Raw genomic sequence first — 16,109 nt, forward strand, 5'->3', positions numbered from 1 at the left:
ATCAACTTGGTCAGGCATGACTTGCTCCTGGTGAATCCATGCTGGCTGTTTCTCTGATCACCTTGTTTGCCTCTAGATGCTCCACAATAGATTCCTTGAGGAATCCATAATCTAGTGTTTCTCAAACTTTTGCCACCCTAGGCACATTTTTTTCTGGATTAAAATTGGCAGTATGCTTTCTTCTTACATCTGAAAAGAAATATGTGTATATATGAAAGAATTACACAGTGGTGCCCAACCTTTTGGCCCTGTAGGTTGGATGAGCAATGCTGGGATCTGGTCTATGGGTCTGCTCTCACAGTGCATGGCCAGTGCAGCTAGGGCCCAATCTCACCATGCCAAGCTTAGAAATTTGGCAGTGGAGGAGCAGTGGCAGTTTTAATCGCCACCACTCCCACACTGCCAAATTTCCAGACCCATGGGGAACCCCATAAGCCAAAGGTCATGGCTCCATGACCCAGATCTGATAACGATAAAGTATCATTTTTCTCAGCACACTTCCACCACTCACAGGACACACTAGTGTGTCAAGGCACATTCTTTGGGAACCACTGTCATAATTTTTCTAGGTATCTAACTCAGACTGACCAATCTGTAACTCCACAAATCCTCCTTCTTCCCTTTTTTTAAAGAAGGGCACTATGCTTGTCCTTTTTCCAACCCCACAAGTTCTCAAAGAAGATAGCCAATGGCTCTGAAAATACTTCAGCCAAATCCTTCAGTACCCTAAAGTGCATTCCATCTGGGCCTACTGACTTGAGAGCATCTGACTTCTCCAAGTAATCCCTAACTTGTTCTACCATTACTCTAAGCTGTTTGACTCCTTCTCTACCTCTGATGGCAACTGCACTTGTCATTTGATAGCTGCTCCTATTTGTGAAGACTGCAGGAAAAAAAAAAGCATTAAATACTTCAAACATCTCTGCATCATCTGTAAATAGATTGCCTTATGCATTCCATATGGGACCTATGGTTTCTTTAGTCTTTATGTATGGAATAGGGAATTTGTTTAGGGCCTGGTTTAGGAAGGATGCAAGTAATTTTAGTTGACAGTCCTTGACAGTCCAGCTCCATAAGAGCACCCCGTCACATTTTAGCATAGATTATTCCAGTTATTCCATATCATTACTATAGAGAAGAGCTTGCTGATTTCAGTGTACTATGCTCTAGAACAGTGACACTCCATCCTAAGCGGTTTGGGAGCCATATGAATGGGTCAGCATCAAAAAACCACACCACCATACACAACCCAAGCTGATCATGGCAAACACGCCAATTCAAAAAAGCCTACACACTACATTAGTGTAGTGATTTTGCAGTACCTTGGGGTGCCTTGAGATCCTTTCAAAGGTGCCCCTGAGGTTCCATGTAAGGTTAGCATTCTTGTGCATGCAAACATGAATCACAAGATAAACCCCACAGAAATATAAAAATCTAGGACTCTTGGTTCCCAAATGATACCTTTTATTAGACCAACTGAGAAATTGCAAAAAAAAAAATCCTTGTACACAAGATAAACCTAGAGATTTCAAATAGGCATCCACAGCATTAAATATGTTCCGACCTGCTGTGTTTTTTCTGAGTTCTTTGCAACAGAAAAACTGCTGTATTAGTTTCCTGTAGTCGCATATAAACTAGGAGCTAGCTTTTTTCCAAGGGGTCACATATAAACAAGTGTAAATTAGGAGCTAGCTTTTTTCCAAGGGGTGACTCAAGTCTAAAAAGGTTAAGAAACACCAAGTTAGTGTTTGTACATCATGTGTTACATGTGTTGTATTATTCATAGGCTTGGCAAGATTCAATTTTTAATCAATAAACATAACCTCACCTCATGCTCACAGACTAAAGCAAAAGTATTTCCATTGGTAATAATCAAAAAGTGTAGGAAGGGGACTGTAACAGGGAATCCTTATCCTTACTGAGCAGTGGAGACAGAGACAGAGACGAGGAAAACAATGGGCAGCCCAATGACTCATTAATTAAGCAGTTAATTAGCTGCTCCTGAAGCCAGTTGGAGATAGTAGGCTGCTTAAACAAACCCCTACCCAAAGCCCAAAGCAGGAGGATATTCCCGGCTCCCCCAATGGCAGCAGGGCTCTGCCCAGGCTGGGCCAGCTAAGCCCAAGGAGGCCAAGGATGGCCACTGCCTGTTCCTGTGTTCCCACAGCTCTGGGAGTGCCACTTCCCTCCTCTTCTGGTCCCTGCCCAACCAGCTCTTTCCTAATGAACAAACAGAATGATTTAAAGCTGGCATGACTGATGTATGTATGGATATTTACTTTTTATATTTTGACATGTAATTTTATAAAAACTTTTTAACACTATACAAAATGAAGTTTATTTCCTACCAATGGGGACTTTTTACCATCTTGTACCATCTACACTTTTCCCAGAGCCTAACGAAGGGGCATTGATTCCAAAAGCTTGCACAAAAGGACAATTTTCTTGCCATTTTCCAGTTGGTCTAATAAAAGGTATCATTTTGGAACCAAGAGTTCTAGTTTTTGTACATCTTTAACATATACTGTCATTTCTAAGTTGTCTGCCCCCCCACTAACTTTGTGCCATGCTGAAAATTTAAAAATCGTTAAAAAGCAAAATAAAATGCTTAAAAATATTGATTTTAGCTACTGAAATTAATTTTTTTTTTAAAATCGAATTCTGCCACGTCTAATTATTCATGACTACAGGAAAAACAGATGCACATATTTGAAAAAAAAAAGTACACTACCTGGAGAGCAGCTAGTAAGCTGGAGAGACTCATGCTGTTTGTAAGCTGTGATCGGAGCATCACTTCAAGAATTGTTAAATCATGTTGTGCCCGATTCTACTATATTTCCTCACAGTTGTAACTTTCTCTACAATTAAGGCTAAATGCAATTGGTACTGATATCAAGTGAGGGGATCTTCACATCATCTTAAGGGGCAACTGAATGAGGCCTTTAGGTTTCATTAATTTCTACAGGATTCCTAAGGCAGCACAGTGTTACTGCACATAAAGGCAACAGAATCAGACCCATACTGAACACTGGACAGCATCTTTCAATTAAAAAAAAAAAAGGAGTGTAGAAATTTAGTTCGAGTTTGCTCCAAAATGTCACATACGCAAAAACTTAGAAAATGACAGAACAAAGGTTGCCCATACTGTATATGTTTGGCCCCATTCTGTATATGCGTTATGAAAAATCTTAAGTTATGCAATTCCATGGTGCATTGCTCCAAAAGCAAACTGAAAAGCAGAAACTACATGACACAGATTCGTACTTCCCCTACATGGTCCACCAACATGATTGGAACCATTAGATCAACCATAGGCTCCTCCTACCTGCACTAAGTTGAGAGAGAGCAGTAGTAGCATGTGCTGCTTTATGAGCAGCCACTAGAGAAGAATGAGACACTTTCCCTCTCTAGTGGGAGAAGGATGTGGAGGGGATTCACAGCTATTTGCTGAGAGTAGAGGGATGGTAAAACACCAATGCTTTGGGCTCCATTTCTGGAACAGAAAGTGCAGTGACAGAACCTTCTCTGTTTCTGCCCAAATGTTACTTCTGTCCCTAACTTCACTAATCCAACTTCCCATCCCTGCATCAGTGTCTATGAATAAATCCCCATTCCCAGTATCTTTTCATCCTTGAGTTCTTTTCCAATCTGTATCTTCAGTCTACCTCCCAAACCAAATCAACTTCCAGAGCCCATCCTGCCTTGTCCCAGTCCTCACCAACATCCAGCAGTTTGTCTCCTTGCCTCTAGCTATTGCCAACTTCTCTTCTTTCCTCTTCCCTTCCCTGTAGCACAGCTGGGGGCTGCTCACCAGGCAAGCTGCATGTGACAGGGCTTCCCCACCCTTAAAGCAACACTGGTAGTGCAGGCCCCCTACCCCCAGTCATGAACACTTCATCAATCACTACTTCCTGCAGAAGAATCGATTCATTAGAAGGGGACGGCTAGCCTCTAGGAATATTTAACTTGCTCAGATCTGTTCAATCACATGTTCATATTTCCTTTGCTTAAAGCTGAGAAAACAATAAAGTTTCACAAACATCCAGATGTGCAATATTGTGTTCCCATTTCCTTCCCTCTTCCCCAGAAATCACATGCTAAGATTTGTACTTGGATTTATACACTCATATTTGGAATACCATTACACACAAAAACCAGCACACACCATAAAGATACCAAAATTGTATTCAAGTCTCTTTTCTCAATAATGTCAACTGCAAGCATATGTCACTCTTCATGGAAAATAGGAATGCAAAGCCAATTTTAATGTTTTCAAATGTTTATATACCCAAACCCATAGTTGAGGTCATTTCCATGTGATAAGTTGATAATGTATCAGATGGTAACTAAATATAAGTTATTATCCATCACTAACCACCTTACCTGTATACTGGTTTAGCTCTTCTGGGACTTAGTTTAACATTCCAATCTCTGCAGCAGATTCAGAGAGCAGGTTTTTCAAAACAGATTAGTAATCGCACAGGAATGCCTTTCCCCAAATGTCGAATTGCCTTCCATTGCCCAAACTACCCTGGCCTACGGCCCAAAACAAGCAAGACAGCCTTGGGACTTTTCCATAGAGACACTGGTTTTTAAAGCCTCATTTCTCAGGACTTGGCAGGGCTAAAAAATATGCTTTGTACCACCAGATGATTCTCAGATCCTCAATCTGACACACAGCACCTGAAAACATCAAACCTTAAAGCCATACTATGAATGCAAAGAAACACTATTTTTGGTAATGGGTAATATTTCCCCTTCTCAGGGAACCCTATACATTTAGATTAGTAACTAAAGGCAGCTAGGCTAACAGGACAAACTATATAAAAACAGGCTCACTAAAAATCTATTTATATATTCCCTATAAGCCCTTTTTTCTGTAATACATAAACATAAGAGGCATACAATACAAAGGTTTTTCCTATATTTAATTTGGAAGGAGCTGCATAATGAACTTGCAGCTTCTCTGCTTATGGGCAATACTCTAATGAGCAGAGGTCATTAGCTGCATTAGCTTTAAATCAGGCAGAAGGCAAGGGCTAACTAAGTGATCTAATGGTTGTATCGCCATACTATCACCTATCATTGTATTTATGTTCATGCAAACACTCCTTTCTTCCTCCACACTTGCATTCAATAAGTGATTTTAAATACCCGGTGGACTTTCAGGAAACGAGCAGGAGCTAATTAACACTTGAAATGAAGTATTTCCTTCACTAAATGCTCTAAGACAGTGCAAGAGCATTGAAATGCTGAAAATGGCACCAAGCCTTCCTATGCACCGGAAGATGCTGCAACCAATCCCATTTTTCTTATTTCATTCTAACCCCCAAGATACTGTTTATTTCACACCCTTTCTTATTGAAGATGATGTGCTGTTCCCCCCTACACAGCATCAGACAGATCACCCTCTACTCAGTGAGATAGGGCAAGAAGCCTCCTATGAGGCTGGAGCTGTGGCAAATGCTGGTGTACTCAGCATTGTTTTGTGCATTCTTCCATCCCTGTCCTGTATTTGCAAAACTGTCCTTCCACACTGATGAGTAAGGGTTTTCACTAAAGCAGGAGTCAATGAAGCTCCTATTCCTTCCTCTTCCATATGGATCTCCCTTCCAACTACCCCTCCTTTTGCCATGTTCATAGTTTTGATGGAAAGAAACAGATGACCTTTTTGGTTTTGAATGCATCTCTAGCACTTGAACTGCTGAGCTTGCAAGCACTGCCCCCCCTTCCAAACACCAGTGTCTCATAGGCCAAAGTAGGATATATCTGCACCATCCTACTAGATGACAGTCAGTGTATGAGAGACTGTGAGTTGCTCTCAGGCACCTGAGATCCCTTTCCTTTCCCACAGAAGGCACTTGGAAGAGCAAGTTAGTAGAACTTTACACTTCATAAAGCAGCAGCTAAGTTACTGTACTGCCCTTTTGGGAATGCCAATTAGCTGCTAATTTCTAACACCAACCTGGTTATGGACGAAGTAGATCTATAAATGAACAAAGTTAAGAGCATGGTCAGGGGATGGAGTCTTGTCTTCACTTGCTTCTTGGAGACAGTTTCTATTCTAAGGGACATTTCCTTTGATACAACAGAACTCTGCTGACACTTAGGTGCATCAACAATTCCACACCCACATTAAGCAATGAGTCATTCCTTACCTGATGGGCACTGCAAAAACCAGTTTCCAATTAGGGCTTCATTTCCTACATTTTGAGCAGTTCTTCTCCAAACCCTGCAGCTCTTCTGCCACTAAGTGTTCCTCACCATTATTACAACATCTTAGAAAGCACAATTTGGACTTTAAGGAAAGTGCCAGCAGGTTGTGCATTTTCAGCCACTAGATATATTGCATCCTCCCATCAGAATTCTCCAACTGAACTGCACTTTATGGGTTCCTCTGTGGTCTGCACAACCCTTTGAATTGCCAAGGGTGAATACAGTATGTTGTGCATAATGAGCAGGGAGCACCATAAAACAAGCAATAAGCATTACTCATGAAATGTAGCATCTTACCCAGGTTTTCTATCCCCACTCAATGCAAACAGCAAAGGTGGCAAAAGAATTGAAGATACCAGACCAGCGTGGAGTGAGGTGCAGTGAGGATTAAAAACCATTTCTGATTACTACCACTGCACAATGATGGCAAAATACTGTCTTACCTGTTTTCATCCTCAAAGCAGAGCCAAGCAGGCAGACAGACACAGCTCAGGCAATGAGTACACATCAAAAATAGAATGCTTGTATACAGTGACAGACGTTTACCTCTCTGAGGGTCTTTTATTGCTCTTCCCTAGCCACAAACTCCCTTCAGTACTTCACTCTTAACATTTTCTTCGGTAGAAAATTACAGATTTGAAATAACCCTACAAAAGCTTGTAGCCCATCCTCCCCCCTCTACTGCTTGCTCTTTTACATGAATCAAGACCAGATACCCCCTAATGTTAACAGAGGATTCTGCAGTTACCAGAGACTCCCAACCACGGGTAGTGATACTACATTCCTATAATACACAGACATTTTACACAGTTGGAAAAAGCCAAGAGTTGAGGGAGAGGAATTCATTAATTTTGTTTTCATATAAATCAAAATGATAACTTGGAAAATATTGGCCAGTTCTAAAAATAAGGCCATGTATGAGCTAGTCATTTCACCTGTCCCACCTACCCCTACTTCGGCTGCTGTAGTATTTAGGATTCACATACTTCAGATTACACAGACAGCAGTGAATCTATCCCCTAGTTGTCAAAATAAATCTGCTTGGTAGCTGGCATAAAACCTATTTGGTGTGTGATTATTCCTAGCCTATCTCCTCTGAAATCCTTGTTATCTCAGTCAACAGAAATCCCAAGGACGCCCCTCTACTAGGGCATTCAGTATTTATACTAACACTATTACGCACATCTTAGCACAACTGCCAGCAAGAAGCCTACAGAGGATTAAGTCATCTAACAATCCGTTTCTTCCGAGTGCTGCTGGGTGCTGAGGTGGTCTAGGAAACAAAGCCTTCAAATACTTATCATCATTTGGGTACCATATGTCCGGGCACCAACAACATACAAGATGTGTTCTGAATCACAAGGGGGCCTCAGAAACATAACACAGAAGCAAGGGTGAACAGCAATAATGTACTTAGACTGTGCTGCTAATTATTAAGCTGGGCATTAATGCCACTTTAGAACAATGGGTCTAAGCTGAGGTTGTTAGTCCTAAAGCACTTTGCTCTAAAATGAGAAACTACTGTTCATTGCGCAGCGAGAAGCTATCTAAATAAAACCACAGGCTTATGTTGCAGTAAAAGTCCACTTGTCAGAATAAATACACTCACCCATCCTGCACAATCAGAAACTAGTTATATCAGCACCAACCTACAACACTAACCTAGCACACACAGCATCCAACAAAGTAGGCTTTCAGCTAAGTTATATCCTACCTCTCTCAATCTACCATAGCAAGTAGAGTCAACACCTGTAGCAGCAGCATGTTGGTACCATGTTCTTAAGTCACTGCTGCTATTACAGCATCTCACATGAATAGTCAGGAAAGTGTGCCTTGCAGAAAGGTTACTGGAAAGAAGCTGTTGCTCTTCCCAGGCATTGCTGCAAATGAGTAGACTCCCCTTAGCCCTTCTGACTCGCTTCTTTGATTCTCCTTCTCCATTCATCTTGTTAATCAGGTATAATCACAGGGCTCAAATGAGGGAGGGGTCCCAATTTCCACCCCCCCACTACGTTTCTTCAGCCAGTTGTTATTTGTTTTACAGATCTCCTATTTGCAGCATAAGCATGAACAAAGGAGTCCTAGCAGCTAGGCTGTGGCAGCCAAGTCAGTAACCTTTCTTGTAGGTGTCCTCTCAACCTGTGACTGAAGCTAGTATAAAAAAAAAAAAACCAAAAACAAAAAACCACACACAATTTTTCATTTTGCTACTCCATAACTGAAAAATAGTGTGTACACACAATTTTTCACTCTACTGCTCCGTAACTACATTTGCTTCAAGATAAGTCTCTAAAAAATGCAATTCAATTTTAGAAGCAACACGGCTAACACCCTCCAAAGAAGGGGGGAAATATTTCCTGGAACAAAGGGGTTTTATTTCTCCTCCTTCACCCTCAGGTTAGTTTCTATTGAGTTTAAAGGAGTCTGTAAGCACAAGTTTTGAGTCACCTGAAGAGTAAAAATCTCTTCCTACAGAGGCAGGAAGGGCAGAATGAAATACTCGTAATACTATTTCTCACTGAATTCACTATGGGTCAGAGCCTCAACCAGAGTAAAATCAGTCATCCAGAGAAGCCAACAGAAGTACTATATGAGCTAAGGATGTAGTTGTATGGCCCTAATCTTATTCAAACTTGTATACCAAATACTGATGTTTAAAACTTGCCCAAAATCACAGTGAATATACTCTGAACTGGTATGCCTTTATCATTCTTTTCCAAGCAATAATCTCTTCCCACGAGTGGAAAGAAAAGCATGCATCTAAACTTCTGGGCTGCTGTCGCAGAGAGAATTCTGAATTAAAACAAGGATTACAATCCATAGTATTTAAAAGATGACAGCACAGGGGCCTTGAGAATAAGTTTAAACCACAAACAGGAAAGCTGCTAAGCCTTTAACATGCAGTTTTTCCTTTGAAAATTCCAGCATAAATCATGAGTAATAAAGGCCTTGAGGACAGACAACCACAGTGCTCAGGGCCTTGACTGCCATAAAAACAGGTGCTTTGCATCTGAGGACAAGCTTTTGGGGTCAGCAAGCAGCAACCGCCACCTCCACCACATCACATCCATAGAGCTTTGCACAACTCCACTGAGCATGACAAAGTTGACCAACCATAAAATGTACCCCAGGAGGGCACCTGCTGCTGAAGGGACCTTAGTAACTTGCAGAGCATCTCTACAAGCCTTAGGCCAGCATAAGCTAAATGTCATTCAGTAGGTGTAGCTTAACACAGCTGGCAGAAAGGGAGGGGGAGCAACCTGCCAAAGAGAAGCTGCAAGCACAAAGCAACACAATTTTGCTGGCCAAACTCTGTAGCCGAGAGTAGCCTCACAGTTGTTCCATTTCAGTTGTGGCTATAAAGATATTGGCATTTTGCAATGTACGCCTCTGACAAATGCATCACACATTCCCTCGCACCCCGTCAAGCACATGATGCAGGTACAGTGTGACTAGTAAAAGTTGTGCTGCAGTTTTTCAGTGTGGTACCAATGCTTATATCTGACCTTCACCAAAAACTACACCAATGGCAGCATCAGAACAGCTGTATTAATGAGGGGGGAAAAAAGGCATTTTATTTTCTGAACTGTTGGCAAGGCTTGAGACTATAACCACAAATTCTTCCTGCCTGATGCACAAGCCTGCAAGTGGCTAGAAGTATTTAAGTGCAGAAAAGCCTGAAGTATTCTACTTCAGTTCAACATAGGATTTAAAAAACACTGAGGACAACAGCAAATGCTTCAAAATCAAACTGGAATCAACTAATACATGAATACTCATGACCAGTGTTATTTTATTTCCCCTTCCTTTTAATTGATCTTATCAATAACAGAAGACTACTATTTTCACAGTGTGGCGATGTTTCATTTCTGGGAGTCTTCTACAGAGCTTGAGTTGTGTTGGCTTGTTATAAGTAGTGTAGCAGAGGGCACCTGCGCAATTTTGTATCACAGAGCTAGTATTTTTTCATGTATTTATCAAGCTATTTACTGTCTATATACTTTAACTTAATTTTATAAAAGCAAAGCAGTGGCTGTTAAGCCATACTAGTCATCAAGAAACAAATATCGAGGCTCCTGCTTAAGGCTTTGCAACACACTTCAGACAAAAAATGGGGTTAGTACTTGTGTTAAATTTTGGGAAATTTAAAGAAGTTACAGAAGTTCAGAGATGTTTCCTGGCCCATACTGGAAGCTACAATACTGTTGCAACAGTTAAAATACTTAGCATTCAGGCATTATATAGCCATGCAATAGGTCTAAGAGTGACATTTGCACAAATAATACACACAAAACAAAAAGCCAACAACAACTTTTAAGGCTAGAGGCATGCAAATAGCTGTCCCTTTCCTTTGTCCTGCTGGAATACATTATTTTCAGCACTGAAAGTTGCTGCTCTGCACTAAGGGCCTGTAATAGATGACGTCCTGGTATCAAAAAATGTAAGACACCCTATTTTTTTTTCCTAAGGTATACAATTCAGGCTGATGGGGCCCCACAGTAAGATCCATCACCATGCTAAATATTCCATACAAAAGAAATCCCTGCTCTATTCAGGACCATGTCCCCAAGGATGTGAACAATTAAGTTTAAATAGGCTTTTTAGAAAGATGAATTACAGCTACTTTATAGCCAAAAACATAAAATGTGTTCATTCTTTTTCAATTAGGAGACACGGGTTGCTGAAGCATGACGATACATGCCCAAGACTATATCCTCTTGCCATGCTGAGGATGTGTCACGCAAGAGGCTTCAGGAGAAACCAGAAGTCATTTTAGTCTTCAACACTAGAGAGTTAACAAATCTGTGGCAACCAAGCCAAACATGCTTACATGGAAGCTTGTTGACTTAGCTATACAGCATATAAAAGAAATAAGACTCTGAATTCTACAATTAGAGCTTACTTTTAACAGAAGGAAAAGTGGGTGTGCATAATCTTTCAGGAAGCAGTAACCTGACTGTTCATTTATTTCTCAAGGTCTAAATTCTCCCCTCCCTGCAATAGAGCAATAAAGAACACACACTACCCTTACTGAAAAGGAAGCTCTTGGAACATTACAGTCCATTTGAAAGCAATATAATGCCAGTAGCCTCACAATGGTTCAATGCTCCCAAAGACGATGGAAGCAAAAATTAAGTGAAGGTATTACAAACATTAGACACCTGGTTTTGAGATATATTTCCAGCTGTATTTGTTGGATCAAATTTGAACAAAAAAAAGGCAGAAGGGTGGAATCTGGCTTAATAAATAAAGTTTCACTGGGATGGAGAGAAGTTTACATTTTCTGCTCTGGCAAAAAGAGTGCTCAGTTCACAAAGAGGGATACATCAAAACCAAACATGCAATGATTGTTTTTAAAACCTTTACTGCAACATAACATTGAAGTAAACAGTAATTAGATAGCTATCATTTTTCCCCAAATGAAAAGATGTAAACAGGAAAATAAGTCTGCCTGTATGTATACAGTTTCTTAAATCATGTTAGAAGGGGTCTTCTCATTCAATGATCAAGAAATTTCAACATAACAATAATGGGTTCTCATTTGAAGGAACTGATATTTTCTTAAAATCCAGCATTAAACATGAAATAATGGGCTTCTTGCACTAGTTTAATACATCTGAAGCAGCAAAATAACCACCTATATTTTGGCATTTATGTTTACAGGTGCTCAAATCTTTTAGATTTCACAAAGCCATTATCCAGTGTTGCCATGAAATACAGATTGTAGATTCTAGGTAGCAAAGGCTATTTCCAATACCAATGTTAAGTAAAAAGAAACATGAAGCAGGGCATTACACTAAATTTCTGGAACTAGTACAGTAAGAGTGAAAACCTAGAAAAAAGTTAACCTACAGTTTATAGAAGGAACTAAATACCTGCAGAAGCTGATTTTTGGTTGTATAATATTTTACACTGTGTGATTTGCTGCATCTGCTACATTAAAGCAGACATGCTTTTATTTATCCTTGCTTTGTTTCCTATATTTTCTTCTCCCTCCCCCCATACCATACACCTAGTACTGTGGATATGAGCCCAAGTATCCCAGACAATCCAGTGAACAAAGTTAGTGTAATGCACTGGTGTGAAGTGTGAGATAAAAAAGTCTCTCCCTTTCAATCTTCATCAAAGTTCTGTTGTAGAAGGAAGTTGGCAGCCAAGTTTTCGTTCTTCTCACAAGCAAAATATGCCTGTATCACAAGTCCTTCAGGGAATCCTAATGCCTTTAACTAAAAAAAAAAAAGAAATGAATTTAGAACCACCAAGTTTGTATCTTAATACTTTGTGTTTAATATGCTAAGATATCACCACTTCAGCAACCTGCTTGCTGAAACAGAATTGTAGTTAAGTTTCCCTTTTTTGATTCTTCACTTATTAGAGATTTTGAAATAAAGTGTTTTCCTCAGGTGACTGGAAATTCAATTATTTAATAAATCATTCTCTGCATGTTTAACTTTAATCAATGCATTAAGCCATACTGTACTTTCTTGTATACCACATGCACTTTTTCTGAAAGTCAGCTGCTAGAAGCTGGGGTGTCTTCAGTGACAAAACACAGCCAACAGCTAGGGAGCCCCACAACCTCAATGTACTGCTCTATCCAGCATACACAAATTTACTTTCCCTTTCTCCCCTGTTTCACTTAGAGACACCCTCAAGCTTTTGCTGGAGCATGTGCTGCAGCTAGGGAATTAGTGGAACTACCACTGGTGACTGCTCCCCCCAAATGCGACTGTCAATGTTTTTGCTTGCTATTGGGAATTAAAATTTGGTGGTGGCCGCAGCAGGGACATACAAGAGGGTGACTGCTCTGTTAGCTTTGTGAGCACATGCTACCTTAGCACGACAAGGTGGTTACATTCATTTAGTCAGTGAAAAACCATGTTACCCTTCATTCCACTCTTCCTGAAAACCGGGTGCATTGGTTGGAGGGGAGGGTTGTATGCCAGAAAATACAGCACTAAGACTGGTGTTGACAGCATTAGAATGTATCAGCAATACATGCACTGCTGTGGAAGAAATTCATTTGACATTAGGCACAAATTTAAATATGAAAGTTTGATAAAGGTACCAGACTGCTGTACAAGTATAGTCAGAGTCCAGAGCTAATCTGCCTGAAAGGGGCATTTCAGTTTAACCGGCAAACTGGCAAGAACAGTTGGTGCCGTGAAAGCTGGTAACCTCTGGATCATTTGATTTGTTTGAATGATAAAGCTCAGTTCTGGATTTAGCCGGCACTCTATGAAGAAGTCTTCATTTCTGTTTAAATCGATCACGTTAACACACCTATGCTTTCTAACCAGTGATTTACTTAAAAGCCAGCCCAGAAAAAAAAACAGCCTCCAACTACTTGCATAGGCTGAGTGGGCCCCACTTACGTATGTCAACTGGATCTTGCTGCTGCCTGGCTCAAAACAATTACATTTGTTAACAGATTATTGTGCATGTACCAATGGCAGCACAATATTTAGGCCCCACTAGAAGAACTGGGGTGTGCCAAGCAGTCCTAAAAGGAGAAAAGCGCACTAACACCAATTTCTTTACTAGCCAAGTCTAATCAATCTCCCAGCTTTTCTAGAGGGTTAATCTGAAAGTTTTGACAAAGTTTTATTGGTTGAGAGAGTTCAAGTATTTCATGAAAGGGAACAAAACATTTCTACAGTTGTTGTGGAAATGTTATTTGACAGCCAGATCTAGAAAACAGTCTGAGAACAGCACTGAAGCAAATCCTGCTGAACAAAACCAAAAATCAGATGTTTACAAAAGGAGGATTGCTATAATTTCCTTAGGGCTAGTTCCTGAAAGAGATGTAAAGATAGATGGACACTTTACACCTTAAGGCTCCCACCTACAACTACTGCAAAGCCATATTTCCATTTGGCAAGCACAGTTAACGTGTCAGAATGTTGCCAGGCAGTGGCAATTACTGCATATTACAAAGCCATTTAACTGAAGTGGTGCCAACTTTGCTAATGCAGCTTCAGTCTATTCATGAAAAGTCTGATAACAACTCCTATATTTATTGAAATCCATGATAAGTCCCACCTCTCCCCTCCTCCCCCAACACCCCCAGTCAACATGGGGCTGGGGGGAAGAGGGGAAACAAGTTATCTTGGATTTATGTATGGCTTGGAGCAGGCAGTAACTGTGTTTCTGGCACTGGAACCATAGCTGCTGTTTGTCCTTGGCTGGGGTGGCTCATAGAGCAGGGTGGGGGCAGACAGCAGGGAGCGAGATTGCACAGTGTAAGGGATTGTGTAGCATCAGAGGACCTGTAGCTGTTACTACTGACTGATCAGGGCCATTGTGTTTTTTGTACCCCAGGCCAAAGTCAGAGGCAGAGCTGGAACCAAAGTCATTGCATAGGGTAAGCAGTGGTAGGAGTTGCAGGGGGAAGAGGCCAGGGGGCAGGCACTGGTGGGGACAACTGACGGGGGTATAGGCATGGGGTGGGTGGGGGTGGTGGCAGGTGAGGAGAATGACACATGGCATAGGTCAGGCTTCCTACTCTCCCCCTCACCCCCACCCTCCTGCAGCAGCAGGACGGGAGGGGCAAGCACAAATTTAAGATAAACTCCCAATAACTAGATTGAAATACAGGGAGAATTACAACAAAAATTATAATTGTCATGGTATTGTTTACAATTATTGGGAGGTTGTCTTAAATTCAAAGTCATCTTGGATTTGGGTAAATATGGTACTGAAATGTTTGTTCCAAAGCTTTAATTACTGCATGTGTAAATAAGTTATTGTACAGCACCACAAAAAGGAATATAATACTTACTGCTTTAGGTCTGCATAGCTGCAACAGTTTATAGGCATGTTTACTTGCATTTTAGTGACCTACAACTGACTGAATAAACTTCAAACTGGGTTAAACAGTGACTTCAAATAATCTACTTAACTACAAAAGCTCAGAGCTAGTCTAATGGCTCTGGGCATCAGTTTTAAGGAACAAACCAGTTCACTTGCTATGAATTACAGCAGCCATTACTGTACTTAACAGTGGGATTCAAGGCACTGGTCCATTTTGACTTTCCCTCCATTTTATTTAGTGGGCGCCCGGGCATCACATTTGATTAAAAGTATTTACAATAGATTTTGACCACTTGAAAAGCCTTTTCTAAAATGGCAGATTTCAGAAGAGGCAGGGAACAAGTTCCTTAAAGTAAGGGCACAGAGGGCATTTGCTTAAGGTCAAGACTACATCAGCTTTCAGATGGCACACTGCAAATTTACTTGTTAGCAGCAGTAACATCAGCTTCACAAACCACTTAAACTAGCACTGACCTTGAAGTCAACACAACACAGGCAACTGCCAAGTAGCATTAGCATTTCAAAATGGAAACTGCTTACCCGCTCTATAGCTTCTTTTTCCTGAGGTGTTACTTGAATGTAGTTCATATGACCACTTCCAGCTTCTGCTACTCCTCCAGTGCCCCCACCGCCACCACCTCCTCCTTGACCAGACTCTTGGACTGGCTCATTTAACATCTGAATAAAATGCTCCTGATGTTGGCTGATTTGCTGTAGTGCACGGGGAAACAAAAAGGAAAAAAAAAAAACTGAAATAAAACAGGTTTAGTTCTGCCAATATGCAACCCTAACCAGTTCTATTTGCAATGAAAACATCTAAAGAAACCTGCTTAGTTTTGAGAACAATCCTTGGCAGGTTCTAACAGGAAAAGAAGCAATTTCAAAGTTAACTTGCATCAACTTCCCCTATTCCTTCTACATAAAGGAACAAATTGAACAGACAGCAATTAGGACTGTTGAAAAGACAACAGCAGTTGCAATATGCTATTAAAGAATCTTTGCTTGTGGCATGTCTCGTCTAAGAAGCACTAAGTCTGTACTGCTGACATTCTAACTTACAGGGTGGTAACTCTTTCCCT

At 40.7% G+C, this 16,109-nt stretch overlaps 1 protein-coding gene across 1 annotated transcript in view; it reads right to left on the reverse strand.

The window, feature by feature from the left end:
- Positions 1-11,382: 11,382 nt before the first annotated feature.
- RAD23B (RAD23 nucleotide excision repair protein B) overlaps positions 11,383-16,109 on the reverse strand; it is a 52,750-nt gene continuing 48,023 nt past the window's right edge. Inside the window, exons 9-10 of the mRNA XM_090038902.1 lie at positions 15,571-15,741; positions 11,383-12,443 (exon numbers count right to left, since the gene is read on the reverse strand). Coding sequence (XP_089895028.1) covers positions 12,330-12,443; positions 15,571-15,741 — 285 coding nt within the window. The 3' untranslated portion in view covers positions 11,383-12,329. The remainder of the gene's footprint in view (positions 12,444-15,570; positions 15,742-16,109) is intronic.

The sequence above is a fragment of the Crocodylus siamensis genome, chromosome 3 (assembly GCF_052110815.1).
Source record: "Crocodylus siamensis isolate JL-2025a chromosome 3, ASM5211081v1, whole genome shotgun sequence".
Classification (NCBI taxonomy): Eukaryota; Metazoa; Chordata; order Crocodylia; family Crocodylidae; genus Crocodylus; species Crocodylus siamensis.